Source organism: Varroa destructor, unplaced genomic scaffold, assembly GCF_002443255.2.
Source record: "Varroa destructor unplaced genomic scaffold, Vdes_3.0 BEIS01000006.1, whole genome shotgun sequence".
Taxonomy (NCBI): domain Eukaryota; kingdom Metazoa; phylum Arthropoda; class Arachnida; order Mesostigmata; family Varroidae; genus Varroa; species Varroa destructor.
Genome location: NW_019211459.1, coordinates 10,181,696 through 10,198,631, shown reverse-complemented (window position 1 = coordinate 10,198,631; position 16,936 = coordinate 10,181,696). Strand labels below are relative to the sequence as shown.

General features: G+C 41.1%; 1 protein-coding gene, 1 long non-coding RNA gene and 1 pseudogene across 17 annotated transcripts in view; all 3 read right to left on the bottom strand.

Annotated features, from left to right (window-relative positions):
- Positions 1–798: 798 nt before the first annotated feature.
- Positions 799–4,955, bottom strand: LOC147754836 (uncharacterized). 2 transcript variants are annotated; one of them, XR_015330523.1, is made up of 4 exons: positions 4,318–4,955; positions 2,235–3,351; positions 2,062–2,111; positions 799–1,398 (listed from the first exon to the last, which is right to left on the bottom strand). It is a non-coding gene; the product is annotated as an uncharacterized LOC147754836 (long non-coding RNA). The 2 variants fall into 2 exon arrangements; XR_015330522.1 differs by having other exon boundaries at positions 2,062–3,351.
- A 3,228-nt stretch (positions 4,956–8,183) lies between these two features.
- LOC111253229 (26S proteasome regulatory subunit 7 pseudogene) lies at positions 8,184–10,061 on the bottom strand (annotated as a pseudogene).
- Positions 10,062–12,214: 2,153 nt separating this feature from the next.
- The window catches only part of LOC111252621 (heat shock 70 kDa protein 12A-like), a 72,366-nt gene continuing 67,644 nt past the window's right edge, over positions 12,215–16,936 (bottom strand). For 14 of the 15 annotated variants that reach the window (XM_022810822.2, XM_086992156.1, XM_086992157.1 and 11 more), the window contains 7 exons: positions 16,351–16,552; positions 15,888–16,023; positions 15,417–15,659; positions 15,030–15,214; positions 14,569–14,807; positions 14,074–14,171; positions 12,215–13,196 (listed from right to left, as the gene is read on the bottom strand). In XM_022810822.2, the coding sequence (XP_022666557.2) occupies positions 13,131–13,196; positions 14,074–14,171; positions 14,569–14,807; positions 15,030–15,214; positions 15,417–15,659; positions 15,888–16,023; positions 16,351–16,552 (1,169 nt within the window). In that variant the 3' untranslated portion in view covers positions 12,215–13,130. Of the gene's footprint in view, positions 13,197–13,271; positions 13,771–14,073; positions 14,172–14,568; positions 14,808–15,029; positions 15,215–15,416; positions 15,660–15,887; positions 16,024–16,350; positions 16,553–16,936 lie in introns of those variants that run through there. The other variant, XM_086992155.1, reaches the window with a different exon arrangement.

Here is a 16,936-nt window from a genome sequence, read left to right as displayed (position 1 = left end):
TTCGATTAAGCATGATACTTAGCTATAATAGATAATTTCCCGTGCGAATCGCTGAGGGAATCATATTCAATCAGACCGAGGATAATTATATCACACTTCATGATTGCTAGTATGAAAATCAATCATGTTTATACATTGCTGGGCTAGTATAGGAAACCTTTGTTTCTAATACTGCAGAAGGAGGACAAGCAAAAGATAGGTAGAAAGGCAGGACACCATGTATGTTTGTGATCTAATCAACGCGTGGCGTGGTGATAGTTCTGTTCATGCAGACACAGGGAACACTGGCCTATGACTACAGAACAGTCATTCTACTTTTGTGCGGTTGACGTGTACCGGCTACGAAGTTTGAACAAATCGTGTCCAATTTCATTTTTATCAACTTCGTAGTTGTGTCTGAATCGTCTTCATAAGAAAGCTTGTTAGTTTTTTTTACGCTAGGGGCATCTTGAAGGCAATGTCAAATAAAGCCATCAGAGGCTAAATTCACTGAGCACTAAAAAGCGGTATTTGTATTGCTTCCTACAGAGGCCGCTATTGAAACAGGTTTCATCAATTCTATAACAATAGCGAAATCAAACGAACGATGGAAAAATATTGCAGCGTGAATTAATTCTGTCAACAGGCACGTTGTATGTGTATAAATAAAAAAAAAAAAGAACAGGCATAACAGGAAAAACGTGCATACTATAGATGGCTATAATCATAAGACTATGATTAAGTAGAAGTATATTTGATTGGCTTTTAAAAATTGAAACTTTTTTTTTGCAATAAACTTTTGGCTTTATTAAATGTTAGCTTTTAGGTAGCCATTGTAATCATGCATTAATTATTATAATATATTATAATTAAACCTCAGTTCTCAATATGATGTCACGTTACACTGTATAGAAGAAGTCTCCAGAAGAGGATAAATGTTGATAATTTCCTCTCCATTTCGATATTTTCGTGGTCGCAACGTTTTTTTACCCAACTTCATATGTTTTTGAGGTCAAATCACTGCGCTAAGTAACCGATCGTGTGAACTTCATTCCACTAATTCAGATTTTTGTATTCTGCGCATTAAACATAAGTCAGTTAAGGCCGTCGAAAATGCTAATCTAGAAAGTTTCCACTTCAGAACAGGTTACATAGGTTGAAAAATAGGAGAGAGATGAGAAGCTCAGAGAAACCCATTGGCCTCTCGAGTCGAAGTAGAAGTTCTCAAGGAGTACAATGAATTCCAAGTAACGTAGGCAGTGTCTGCTTAGCCTTTGCTCGTAACTGAAACGATACCAGGTTTATGGGTCTTGACTGGCGAAACTGCGCTACAATAGCTCGTGGATATGAGGTTCGTCACTGAATGTGCTATGTTTTTACCATGAGTTGTTACGCTGTTTCAAAAAAGTAGCATATTACCTGGAGCAAGAATAGTGAAAACGAGATATACATTATATATTTCAAAGCCGAACTCGGATCCGTTTTCAGAGAGCAGTTCAATTGTAATTATAGATTATCTCCAAATAACCATTAACCGCTATTGATCTGAGTGACACGGACACAGACGTTAACGAGCTAAGTATCTTACAGAGTCTATCGACGATGTACTTCATCTTTGGAAGCACTAGTTTCACTAATGAAATCATCTGTTTCGATGATCTTCGCCTTCTGCTCTGGTCAAAACTACTACTCGAAAATTCGCACTTTCTCGCAATTGACGCAAAGAATTATGACGGCATGACGCTATCTTTCTTGTATCCATCGGATTTTGAGATGGTGAATTAAGATAACCCTATAGTACTAAGAAACCTTGATTCCGCTGACTACAACGAACGGAAACTGTTTGGGTTTAGCCTTGAACAGGACTAGGTTTATTGCTACTCCTAGTATAATACTCTGACAACGAGTCTGGCGGCTCAGGTCCGTTTAGTGAGAAAGCTAGAAGCGGCAGAGTTGTTCTAATCGATACGAGCCACGTGCGTGCACTTGAATAGCACCTAACTACAGGCCAGAAATGGCCTGTAAGGTGACAGAGCAAATCGCACGGTTTTCGGCCGGTCAAAGTTGTATACTGTGACTTACCATTTTTGATATTAGTGTTGACGCGGCGGCTTGCATGGTGGGCCCTCTGGCTGAAAAGTCAGAACCCGCTAGTTCAAATGTGCTAATAATAATAATAATATATAAATAAATGTACGTTAAAGATGGCGAGCCCATAAATTAGAAAGTTTACAGCAAGCTAAGACTCAACAAACCTCACACATATGCAAAAAATAGTGACATGCAGATTGTCCTCTGGAGGTCGGCACGGACGTGGGACGTTGGTATCGCTTTGTGCCCGGCCCGTTTTGTAAACCTGGCGGGCGACGGGCTCGGATTGTTGGATAAAAGGACGGCTTCGAATTGGAGACAATTATGCTTTAGGGAAGAGGCGGGATTAGCCAGATGAAGTGAGATTAAAACTGACATCGATCTTAGTATCTTCGTTAATGAAGGCAGTCGTGGCGAAGTAATGAAATATCAAATACGGCAAACGAAGTAAAAACCGAAGATGCGGATCAACTCGTAGCGTAAGTTAAAATAGGAATCCACAGCTGAATTGACTAAATTAATACAGTGATATAATATTGAAACTATGCGATCATAGTTACTTCTCCTTTGTGAAAAAACTTAAGACATCCATAGGTATGTGGCTTTTATGTTCGATGCTAGTTAACTGAACGTAAAATGCAAGTTTGTGTTTATTTAAGTTTGACCGCTTCCGGATAGTTCAGCCCGCGTCTTCATATATAATTTTTATGATTCCATAGAGCTAATATTTGTGTTGAAAATTAGCTCTACGGAATCCTTCAGGACTATTGATAAAAATATCTATTTGTCTAATATGGCGACAGGGTATTTTATCTATTATATTATATAAGTTATTTTATTAAAATTTGCCACACTTTCAGACTCATCTCGCATGGCCTGATGACGGTAACCCTTCAGATTTACTAGAAAGGCAATCAGTTGCAACCGTTAGAGTGTCGAAATAGCGACCCAATTGTCTATTGAATCGACACTTATCATCTCAAAGTATTTTGTTTATGAACCCAAGCTGGAAAGTTTAGCTGATTTTTCACTATAACTATATATAACGGTCGTCACTTTGTTTAGCTGCTTGTCAACCCTTACTAAAACTAAGCTGAATTTATCAGACGTACTTTAACGGCTGCGTCGGCTCGACTCATTTACATCTTGAATTTTTCTGCATCCCAAACAGCTTCTATAAGCTACACACGAGAGCACTGTTAATCTTCTGTGGGCCTGACTTCTTCTAAAACTGGATGTTCGCTGCTCCAACAGCGTTTATATGAACTCGTTAAGCCCGGCCTAAAATCCAAACGTAGTTTAAGTCAATTTAGAGCGCAGCTAATAACGAAGAGGCCTTTAGCATTTCAGGCCACAAAGCAAAGATTTGTGAGAAAGCATTTATTAAACGATGCATTTATTATACAATGACCTTTTGTGGCAATTATGTCATAATGGGCCAGGTTAAGCCGGTTGACATATTTCTTCTATTTGCGCCAGCTCACAAAGTCTGTCACGTCTTTACCGTCTCTGTTCGAAGTGATCTCACATGAGAACACGATAGAAACAGATGTGTCATTCATAAAACCGATAGGGGCAATTTATAGGACATGGAAGATGCGAACTTTCTGACAACGTTGCAAAAGTTCTACGTTCAATAAAACTCATCGCCGTGGAAAGTGCGCTAGCTGGTCCGTTATACCTGTGACAAATCAGCGATAAAGTCCGCCTAATAGGTTAGTGTTAAGAAGGCAAATGCTTCTAAAGGCAAGAAGGCAATGCAGGTGTGTGACCCAGAAATACCCGTATTTCCTGAGCTTGGCCCACTCCTAGCTCGATGCCGTGTTGTCGAAATTATTAGTGATTGACTTCTGATTGGGCTGAAATTTTAGTCGGCACTTCATTCCTGACCAAACGTTTGTCGCTGCCGAAAAAAATAACAGTGAACCTATTTGCGTACAGATTATCTGTTGATGCTGTTTGAATGCTTGCCTTATGCAAGGGACACCGGCAAGCAGAGTGCTCGCAGGTGTTACTAGTAATTTTACGAAGCGAACGTCAACCTTAACAGTTGCCCTGTCTACAACGCTGGACACCGAACGGCCGGAGCTACTGTTTCAAGACTGTATCCGTTTGGCCTGTCAAATCCAAGGAAGCCTCCCGACCTATTAATATTAAGCAAGCGATATTTTACTAAAGAGTTGGCCTGAGCGTGAACGCTTCGCCAGTTCGTACTATACCTTTTAAAAAGCAACCTCGAATAAATACCTCATGCTTCGTAAAAGCCAGAGCTCAGTAGGTAGCAAAGGTCGGTCGATCAGAGCGTAGTTTTATCGGCGAAGTCGATATCCCGCTTGTGGCCACAAACACACAGTGTTTCCGAGAGCGCTCAATTTAGCGTTAACACCAGCGATAAAGAATCGGCAGAGCTGCCCACTTGTCGTTGGAGTTTTCTTGTGTTCTCCTGTTTATTTGGCAGCTCTAAACGGTAGATGGCCTTTTTGGCAATGGAAGTGACTCCACGCTCCTTACGATGGAAAAAAGTGTGCACAGGCTTCTAAATTTCCATTTTTTTTTACGTTTGACTTTCGAGCTGCTATCGCAGGCTAGTAGCAGATGCACTACGCCATGACTCGTAAGGAGGTACGATCTATCGATACATAAGTTGTGCAAACGTCAGTAACTTCCAATTTAGCGGGTAAAGCGTTTTCGATGCCCACGCCTATCTATGATTTCGCCTATAATAAAAGTAAGACTAATGCTACACAAGCGCCATTAAACAGCGTTCATGCACAACTTAGCGGAAATACAGCAAAGGTTTTGCAGTAAGTTGAGCAACCTATTACGAGCCTTCACTTATACTGCATTTGGTCTATGTATGAAAAATGCGAAAAAAAATAATTATTTTAAAGAAACTTGCAGTAAAAGCTATAATTTTCGTTAACTTTTTTAGTGTAATTGGTAGAACCAGGTAATAAGAACGTTGTGTGCCCTTAACAGCTTGAAATTAGTAACTGTTCAGAAGACGAAATTGAAGGACTGTCGAAAATTGAGTTTCGCTGCTCACGAAAACCCGTCCTTCATAAAGAACCGATGGCTTGTGGCAGTACCCTTCTTGTTACTTAAAGCACAACTATGGTAGGTGACGATCAATTGATGTAGAAAGAATGTGCATTTACGATTTGATTGAACGTCCAGACAGAATGGCCGGTCGCAGAACAAGCACAGGCTCCCTCTGGCGATAAAGCCGCTGTTACGTCGAAGCGACTTTAGCGCGCTACTAATTCAATTTCCGCAATGGCCGAACGCTGGCCTTAATTTTCTTCATCTAGCAGTTCGTTTCCTAGTACACTATAATTACTGCGACCGTATCGCCTCTCCTCTAACGTTAGCATCATCATCATCACAGATCGTATGGTTAAAAAGCCTCTATGAAGAAAAGTAATATCTTAGTTCGCTTTGTCAAAAAGCTTCTGTTCCTAGATACTGTAAAACAAACATAGTATGGACGACGATTTATGGAAATACTTTAAAAGTTATATATATTACAATATGCCTCAGAAGTACTTAGGTTACCTTGTTTATAAGAACCCAGCTCGGGAAATTTTTTAGCGGTGGTTGGGGTTCTAAATTTTAAGGTGACCGACCGCATTCAACCTATAATTAATGGAGAATCATGTATTAGTGCTTGTTACTAATTATTCGATTATCTAGCGTAGTACTCTCCTAATATTAAACAGCATGCCTAGCCACCCTTTTATCTTCGGTTTAGCAAACCGATTTTGAGAGGTTTACATGTATATCGGTCTGCACTTGAACCTAAACCTATTGATCCCACAAGATTTTCAAAATGACTCAATTTTTTATCATTTGATAAGCGAGCTCATCAATTTCAGCTACCACTTTTATATCGTAATGTTACACATTCGCTTGTGGACAACAGCCATAGATATATTATCGAACAATTGCTCGAGTCATCCAAGCTTGGGAGATTGGGAAGCGTTTTTCTCACCAATGTATTCTTGGTAACTATTCTGAACGGATTAACAGTTTAAAGTTGCTTGCGTAACATTATGTAAAAACATATCCAGAACGCGGTGCCTTGAGCGCGGGGTGTTCATCAAGAAATCTATTGCTACTACCACACTATTAAGATATCACTATGCTTTTGAATAATGCAGCGTCAATATGGCCTTAGGCCACTATGAAAACCCGACGTAGCTGACTGATTTTGATGGCACACGACAACGACCGATATACCAACGTAACTCCGCCCTTACATCACTATACGCAGGTGTTGTTTGTATAATTATACCTAACGCTCCTTGGTAGCGAAGTTGTGGAGGACCTGATGGAGACTCCATCAAATAGAGAAAAATCTGTACATATATCCATAGCTTTTTAACAATGCAACGGTTGCCATTGTCGTCAGAATAAACGTCGTAAGTCAGCAGTGACGCAGCATCGAGACGAAACAGCTGATCTGGCGGACAACCACGATGCGCGCGGTTGGCCTTTCGAGAAGATAAGTGACATAATGACAATTGTACGTTTTTCAATGCTGTACGTTTCGTCAAGGTTAGAGTCTTGAGGGAAATGTGGTGGATCACTTTTGATTATGAGAAATCAGAAAGGGTACATTCCTTAAGTTCAACAATATCACGAGGGAAATACTAATAAAAAGGCTAACATACGAAGATATATTCAATTCTAATAACCCTGAGATGTTAAGCAGACAAACAGGTACATTCCTTATGTATTTCTGTTCGACGCTGAACGGACACATCCTTTCGCTTCTGTAATATTTCGAGTTCAAAAGACTGCATAGCTTGTAAGCTATCAAGCACGTAGGCTAAGCATGGGTCAGAAAATAATCTAACTATGTACATTTATTGTAAGATCGTGGCTACTTTCGCCGTCAAGTTTGGTTCTAGGGCTCTAGGGTCAAGGTTCTGGCGTTAAGTTCTGAAGGAGGAAAGCTAACCCATTTAGCATACACTGGCTTTTTTTTTGCAATTTGCAGAAATAAAGATGATCTATATAGTACTTATCGAATGCTCTTGACTATGGTGCACTTATTTTTCAAAAGGACGCTCCGCGGTCCACAATAATCTGCGAGTAAGACCGCTTCTGAAACTGTAAGATCACAGCGTTGTAGATCGTGTTTCCAGCCGTGTCTTACGCTAGAAAAAGCCAGGGTCACCATACAAATCGGAATCATCAAATCTATCTAATACCGATAGGTGTTTAGATGATTGAGGAGCTCTAAAATTCACACTTGAAGCAGCGTGCACTCACATCCTGCTTCGCCCGCTGCTTCAGCTTGTAGAACACAACATAGATCCGCTTATTCCTGTATGCGTTCATGGTTGGAAATGGATGACGGTATCGTTATGGCATCGATCTCGCATTTCTTACCAAGATGGCGGCAAAAAAAGAAAGCTCATACGACATGTCTTTCATACTAATAAACGTACACCAAGGACTATCTGCGATTGAAATGATGTGTGCAATAGTAGTTGTGACAAATTCAGATATACTTAAAATAGGTACGCTTGTATTGATTCTACTCTGAAGTAATCACGTGTTGTCAAATGTATACGGACTCCTGTAACACTAACCAATGTCTTTATATATACATAATATAATTGACTACTAAGTATAAGTTGTGTAATGTGACGACTTTAAGCAATAATGAGAAAATCCAATAACGATGGATAAAATGTCTGACTGAAAAAATGACGAGACGATACGGTTCGTGCTAAAGCAGCTGTACGCGTTTCACGCAATCCATTGACTAATGTGCAGTCTATTTACGCTGCAGGTCATGGCTCAAACAGCAAAGGGTATTATGAAGCCCAACAAACGTGGATCAGCTTCATTGGAGACATGACGTATGGAGGATTGACAGCCAGATTAGGCCTTGTACGCTACTGGATCCGACACGATCATCGAACTCAGAAATACAATCTAATGTTCTCTAACGTGAAATGAAAGGAAGGAAAAAAGTGTAAAATCTGAGCGGGGTGTTTACCTAGAAAGATCTTTGTTAATATTATTGCGGAAGTTCTTTTGTTGTGTATTCATGATTGTTGACATGGTTTAGTCTCAAAGGCTTTCTGAAAGTTTTACCCCTTAGGGAGGGTAGGTTGACAGCGGTAAACAGTTCAATGCTTGTCTGAAGATAGGACGCATAGGTTCTTCACAAATAGATATAAATTTTTTTGTTCATTAGTTTAGCTAATGTGGACCCTACACTTCATGCTGACAACAGCTAACGTATTTTTGAATCTGCATGCTCGTCCACTAATTATGAATCATGTATTTTGGAGTCGCGGAAAATTTGGCGTAGGTATTGATTACCTTGTTAATGGCCTTCAGAAAATCTTTTTCCGTGGCAAGTTTTCTTCGGGCCCTGATGGCAAACATGCCAGCTTCGGTGCATACGGAACGAATTTCCGCGCCCGTACTATTCGGACACAAACGTGCAAGTAAAGCGTAGCGGACATTTCGTTCAGTGCTCATCTGATGAGCGTGAATACGGAAAATTTGCGTGCGACCTTCGAGATCTGGCATGCCAAACTCGACCTTACGGTCAAGTCTACCTGGACGTAGTAGCGCAGGATCGAGCGTGTCCGGCCGATTAGTGGCCATAAGAATTTTGATGTTCCCACGTGGATCAAATCCATCTAATTGGCAGATTAACTCAAGCATCGTTCGTTGGACCTCACGGTCACCGCCAACGCCATCGTCAAAACGCGCGCCTCCAATCGCGTCGATTTCATCGAAGAAAATAATGCAGGATTTCTTCGTTCGGGCCATATCGAACAGTTCACGCACCATGCGTGAACCTAAGCCCGTATACTTTTTCACCAACTCTGATCCAATGACGCGTATGAAACACGCATCTGTACGGTTGGCTACAGCACGAGCGCACAGGGTTTTTCCTGTACCTGGCGGCCCGTACAAGAGGACACCCTTCGGCGGGTCGATACCAAGTTTCGTGAAACGTTCCGGATGCAACAAAGGAAGTTCGACAACTTCCCGAAGCTTTTTTAACTGCTCAACACAGCCGCCGACATCGTTGTAGGTAACATCAGGCTTGTCTTCGACCTGCATCATAGCTACAGATGGATCAATTTTTGCTGGTAACGGTATGTGAATTATATATCGCTGGCCGTCAACCCCAACACGCATACCCTCTTCAACATCTGTTGGAGCCAACGAATCGGACAGCGAGACGACGTATTTCCCTCCACCGCGTACTTTGATCACATACGAATTAGCTGCCTGTGCGTTAGTTGATATATTCTTAATGATTTGTATACAACGAGCTACCAATAGAGGTTCCTCTTCCTTGAGAACCTGCTGATCCGACGCGAGGTCCCAGAGTGCGGGCGCAGCAAGACCAGTATCGCATTCCTTGACGCCGAAGACCTCTTTCAATCTCTGTAAAATCGTTTGGATGTCCGCTTCAACTCGCTTGATTGGCCGACCATATTGCCCAGACCCATATTGTTTGAGCATTGCTATATCATTTTCGTCTAGAAGCTTAACATCTTTTTTCTCTTCATCGGAGCGTGGAGCCCTACGCGTGTTTTTTCGCAGACGCTCTGGCATATCGGCTAGTCTATGAAGCTAGTCGAGAATGAATTTGCACGTGCTTGCTTTGGGCAATTTCAGTCAACATGCACTCTGCAATCTGGTAACTATAGCATAGAAAACACCATTTCATCGGCTTGATTTAGACTCTATGCATCAGATGATTTCAGGGCCACGTAACACCTACTCATTGACGAAGTGTAACTGGCAACCGTTGGTCTCTACATTCGATTCCATTTATTGTGTTAACTATTCCATATTTCCTAATGAACAGAAAGTCAGTTGCTGCCTCGACGGGAACCAGTGACTCTGCTAAATTTTCTAAGGCAACGAGCCCGGTAACTTCGTCCTGATTCGAATTCATGACTATATGATGGTATAATCCCATTGTAATTGCCTGAAGTCGATCGATTGAATGATAAACCATTATATTTAGCATCTAAAGGCCTCAACTTGGTTCTCTGAAGTGCGCCTTTAATATGATTACGAAAAAAAAATTAAGTTAGAATGTGTTGCGCATATAACACTAGACTGCAGACATACAAGATTGTACGTATCACATAACGCTGTGTGGTTTTACATCCATAATGTCTAGCAGAATAAAGTTTCACCAAAAAAAAACAGGACTTTATAGCTAACTGTAACTTCAACGCCTGCCCTTTGCAAAGTGTCGGCACCTTAGGATTAGCAGTCGGTCCTTAGAGTCCGAGGTCGCTTGAATAGTTCGCGCTATGGTCCTGTTATATAAATTTAACTCAATTGTGGTAGATGTGTAGACACCCAAAAATCGAAATTTTACAGTAGATAATAGAAATTACGCATGTTTACCAGTATTTACTGCCCCCAAATTATTAAGTATAGCTTCCTCCTCTAATACATTTTATTAGAAGCGGGAACGTTATTTAGCGTACTAAAAAAATGTAATGTTAAATCCCTATACATTTATCAAATTTAAATACTGTTTGATATTTTGTAGACAATGGAAATAATTTTTTGCGTTATTTTCTGGAAATAATAAGAAGAATTTTACATTTTGATGTGATTTGTATCGATAGACGATGTTCACCACAAATATGGAACATGCACATAGGATTTATAGAATCTATTTTTTTGTCACGCCGACTTACGTAGACAAGTTGAACGGGTGCAATAGGCAACGGTTCCTGAAAGGAAAAACGCCCGCGACAATTTCGAAACTTGGCCTGTTCAGTTGCAATTATGTTTTATGCCTGAAGGAGTCTACGTTTGTCTGGCGTCTTCCCTTAGCACGTTATCGCTGTAATATTTGATTTATTTTTTGTTCGATTGAGATTATCGCTTAATTGACCATAAAATAAATCCGGTCTTGAAGTGGCACGTATTTAATAAATAGGTGGAGCCAACATGCGGTGTCAAAAGTGTTCGTTTTCAAACGTCTTCCTGCTATCGCTCAAGTAGCCCTGCTTGTCAAGTGCAATAACTTGAAAGCTGTTGCATGCATGAGAGCTTGCATATGAAAGTTACTTAGGGTTCTTAGGAAACAGGAAGGTGAAAACATTGTCGCAAGAAAATTGTACCTGCCTCGATTAACGGATTCGAGTTTGCCTAAAATAGCCCATCGTATTAGGCTAATTTAAAAGGAGAATCAGGAAATCAAGGGCGATTCTGGAAATTGGCATGGTCTCTAATAAAGTTCCTCCACAGCCATCTCATATGGACGTTCTGGCTTTCGCAATGATGTAGCGCTTGCATGTTTGCCTACTAGGCTTAGGGACAAAGCTGGTCTAGGTTCGAAACCGGGTATAGACACACTTTACGTCATGCTGAAACAAGCTAGCTTTCTGAAACAGTAGTTAACGGCAATACCGAGCAAGTAGAATTCAAAGCATTTATGTGAGGTACCTATTTAAACATAAAGCATTCTGCGAACGCAACCTACTGTAAACGAATAGTTAATTAAGACCTATATTTAGACGTCATTATTTTAGTTCTAGCACCGCCGTGTTTTCTTTGACGAAAATTACCACAACTATACGTATGCCTGTTTCCCGTAAGGTTTAGCATGCGCACCCGCTAGCATACGTAGTAGGCAAAAGTATTGAAACGGCCCTGAGCGTCCTTATAACCCGTTAAACATATATATTCATGTAGGTAATACGGAGTTTATATATAAATTCCGTATTGCCTACGTGAATCCATTAACTTGTCTTTAGCAAGCGTGGTGGGTACTGATACGAATGGGCTAATAAAGGAAGCACTCGGGTGTAGGATACAACCCACTTCTGATCGACGTTTGGGTCTCATAGCAATCAAATATGCAGCATTTCTTTCTATGTTACTTTCGATGATAAATTCGCTCGTACTTACGGAACAGGACCGACAGGAAACACTGATTGCTTAAGGATTTGCATCTTTTTTCCCAGGAACTAACGTTTTTAACTTCCAATGAAAAGTTTCATCCGGAAGTCCATTTGTGGTTAAGTCTGCCTCTAAACAGCTAATTCGTTCTCAGTTCACGTTACTCTACTCACTCGAATACGTGCTGGCCATTATATATGGAACACATTTTCTATTGAAAACAACATTTTGTTTACGCACCGTTTATTATTTTCTTTCGGCTTATCATAACGATCTCTATAAGTAGGACAGGAGTAATATAGGACACTTGCACTGTGTCGGCTGTATAGCGCTGGCCTTAAGCAAGCCTGTTTGTCGATGCCGTGCGATCACTGGCTCGATTAATAATTAGTATTATTGTGTCTTTGACCGTAAGTATGCATAATATTATCTTAATATTGTTACCAATATACTTTTATTATTGTTGTTATTCCCTGGAGTATAAATAACAAAAATACCCAACTCCTTTTTAACCATAACGTATCCGTCAATTTGCCAGCGGGCACACGCATTTAATGGGTGACGGATGACACCCAGAAGTAGTACCATTTGTATTTGTCGGGCACCTCCTTCGCAACAGAACCTTATTTGCTTCCAATTCTTTCCCAACTGTCCCGTCCTGCCCTGCATTTTGGTCATCTCGTGCCAATAAGGAATACGAAGCATCGGATCGCGAATCTCGATCTGACCTTCGCTCCGTATCTGGCCAAACCAGAAAACGACGGTTTTATTGCTAGAATGCCTCCCTCTCCCCGCAGGAACAACTATAACTCAGCAGCAAGACAACCTCTTTTGAATTTTTTTTCAAACACGACGGCCCTTAGAGTCGATTCTCGGGGGGTTTACTACAGTTCACAGATCGACAGTGGCAACGACGTTACGAAAACGTACAAGCAGTAATTACGTTTTCCGCTGAGTGACTGCCTGCCAAACGCCGCGGAATTCTGAACTTTTATAGGCTAATCAGCATCATTGTTCATTTGTGACTTGGATGGTTGCCTTTTGCGCGTTTATGAGGTTAAGCACAATCTCATCTAATCACCGTTGAGTTACTGTTGAGGTGCAAATCACCGCCATTCTTTATTCATCATTATGTTTCGCTCTTATACGCTGAGGAAATCTACGTCGGCCTTCACACAGACTCCACTTCCGATGTCTAACGCGCTCACCTACGGGGAAGACACCGAGAGAAAGGCACGTAAAAATTAAGAGAACAATAGAACTAAATTAAACAATATTATCTTATTTGCTAGCTTCTACAGAGACGCCACTTATTATAATATATTTTTTTTACCGCAAGTTGGAACATGTAATACATATATAATTATTATATGACATGATTCGAACGAACTGAGGCCGTACATTTGCGAGGGATTCTGTCAATGGATAAATTGAAAAATAATTTAACTGATTAGGAAGTTACCTGAAGCAATGCTTAACGGCAGTATCGGACACAAGGCTCGGAATCTTTATAGCGATAAGAACCGCAATCGTCTTGAAGTAACCATGCTGACAAGTGATAAATTAGACAGTGGCCAAAGTTTTCTGGTCAAGCCCATTGCGTCAAGTCCTCCTACCCACGATCGAAAAGTCTACTAAGGCATCTAGGAATTGCGTAACACAGCAATAACTCGATCGGCCTCTTCGTTCGACTTTTAATCAACCTTCTACCGAAGCCCCAACGACGTTACCATTTCAGGTAGATCAAACTTGATTCTAGCGTACCCAGGGTAAATTGGCCATCTGCCCACATTTCGTAGACGTCGATAGATTAGAAACGGGTCGCATTGTCAGATGAACGAACAAAATTAGTATAGGTAGAAGAAATCTGTCAGTCGCGATCATTGAAGCTACAATACCATATCCACGTTTATTACATAAAATGTGTATGCACATACTTCTTTTGCTCGTTTTACAAACTCCTATAACTTTTTAACTGTTGTTTTCTTATTTACAATATTACAGTTGGACGTAGGCAGGGATCGAGTGGGCTCGGGAAGAGCTACCAAGCTATAAAACTAAATGAAAAATCTGAAAGTTACCAACCTTGATCTCGGTCTCTCCAAATGTCATTAGAGCTTCGATTTCGCGACGGCCGTCATCTACACAACGTTCCCTGGGGATATCATTCTCTGTCGAAAGATCTGAAAAGTGCGTTGACACGGGTACGATTACGTACATTAATATAATAAACTCCATAGTTAAATATTATTCGAAATTATGCGTAGAAGTTTGTGGCTAATACAGAAATGTTCAGCGCGTTTTATGTTGGTGCGCGTGGTCAGATTTTCAGTCATGGTATGGTAAGTCGAATGATTTTTCTCGAACGCTATAATTTGAGGTGATTTTGTAAGTTGACTCAACTGTTTGTTGACACTTGCTAAACAATCGCTCTAAAGAATTTCTTCATCTCGAGGCGTTTATTGTGACATTTCATTTCAATATTTGAAAACTTACACGCCATGTATAGAGAAACCTATTGAACGATGTGTATCGTTGTGGATGTTTGGGTCGAGCACAAACGTTCGTCTAGCTAGTTACCTGTTGTTGACAGCATCCCACTATTGGGCGGGGGTGGCTGGGTCAGGTCGAGGACAAGGGTCGCACATTTCTGCACGCCCGGATCAGTAATAAAGCAAACGTCATCCCGATCACTACAATAAATGTGAATTATTGACACGCTTTGACCACGCGCCGCAGGTGTATAAGAACGCCTAACTTGGGAGCCGACATTTACGCTCTGATCAGCCAAGACAAACTTGTCGAATACGTCTGCACACCTGCGGACGCCCGCGTACAGGAAAGAGAGTGAATTCAATGAATATTCTCTTCAGTTAGAGTGTGCCGAATATATACAATTCAGTAAATATGAAGGACAATAAAAGATATACCTGTGTTGCCATTCAGTACCTACCGGCAAAGATAGTCATCAGCTAAGTGTACTGACAAGGTTAATAAATGAGTAATGGTATTTTTAGATAGCAAGAAAAATATCCATCTACCATTCTACGCCATCTTTGACGATCTTTTTCGATGGCGGATGTACGCCAGGTATAAAGCGATTCAGAATGCCGACTCCGTACGTCATCCGAGATCGTCGCTGACGAATCACTTGCGGGTCGAGACCGAAAAGTACAGCTCCGCGAAGGATCGCCATACTGACGCCCTGCGGTATAATTACTTTTACCTATAAAGAAGAAACAACAGTGAACCAACGGAGTAAAAGCAGGTCGTGCATAAGGCCGGTCCTTCCAATTGGACGGCGAACAGTTTATGCTAAGTATGTTATCTCCACATAGATATTTTTGTAGCTCTGTTCGCAGTTAAAATCATTGGCAATAGTTGCTTATGATATGAACAGTAAGTTTAAATAGCTCTTGTTTACTTACCTTTGAATGAAATTCGTCTCGTATCGCCTTTTGCAAAACCTGCGACTCCGCGAACCCACCAACAAGGAAAAGATAACGGACATTTTTCAGTCCGCGGTGATCGAGAACAGCCGCTATATGCTCGCGGATTGCCTCGCACGTTGGCCGGAATAGAGCTAACATGAGGCGCGCTTCTAACCTTAGCATTCCCTGGGGTGACCACTTGACTTCTTTGCTGCCAAACTTCTTGATGGCACTCTCCACCTAGAACAGATATGAATAATATAGTAAGGATTTGTAGTTGTATTTTTTTAACGGAAAAGCGATAACGAACAGCATGGCGGGAACTGCCATTCTATAAAGCTATATAAATGTACACTTTTATATGCTACCACACACACTTTGAATGCTACCACAAATGTGAACTGACTATGTCGCATAGTGGTTTATCAATATGGCTGCGAAGACTCGCGGAAAAACAGAAGAACTCACCGAGGATCCTTTAACCTTTTTGTGATAGTCAATAAACGAAAACGGCAGAGAGATGTTGAGCGGGGTCTCTTTATACGGGCTAACACTCCGTTTGCGGGCCTCAAAGCCTACCATAAGGTTTACCCAACCGGATGATCTGTGCGTAGGAGTACATCAAAGGGACACAAGTGAACGTTGTCAGAGAGATGCCTTAATCAAAGGAAACGTAGACAAGGGTGTATACATTGTTTAATTATTGATAAGTTTTATTCACTAAGCAGACACTTGATAATTTAATGCCTAGATCATTGAATGAGTTTATGCAAATCATTCCTAAACATGTTGTTCACATATATTGTATAAAATTGCCTGAGTGCGGGAATTAGTCGCAGGGAAACTAAAATGAATTTCTTGTTGTTCTCTATAGGAACGTCCTGCAGAGCTTGACTACTTGTGGGTTCTTAAGCAAATACGCCTACCATACCTTTTGAGTTTGTATTGGCCAATAAAATCGGCTCCGAAGACATCGCAGAGGAGTCGCTCAAATTCGAGGTCTACCCCTACTGACCCATGGGGTCCACCAGTGGCCTTGTGGATCTCCTTGAGTGTGCCGAGCGCGTCACGTAGCTCGTGCACCGTTATATCAACCGTACCGCCTCCACAGTCCACGACCATATATCGTGTGCCTAAGATTGTTGGACATGCGCCAACTCGATGGTGATTATAGTAGCGATAAATGAACCGAGGCAGCCGTTCGCCGCCCAACACTTTCTCAAAAATTCCCCTCAATTTTCGTTTTAGAAGGAATACAAGAATTGTATTTCTTGTCTAAAGCAAGTGTTATTCGAAGAACATATAGTAAGCGTATTATTCCATGAGCAATCATCCGAAACAGCCGGCAAGAGTTACTTTCAATCTTAGATCCTAGGAAACACGTCCTAACTGCCATCAATGATATTACATGCACTGTTGTCTTCTGCTCTTCTTGTTGATCCGGCATTTTTTTTAAGATCAAATCAGCACTTGGACGGATACCCTTCTTGCACCTACCCCACAGTAAGTGCGCTATA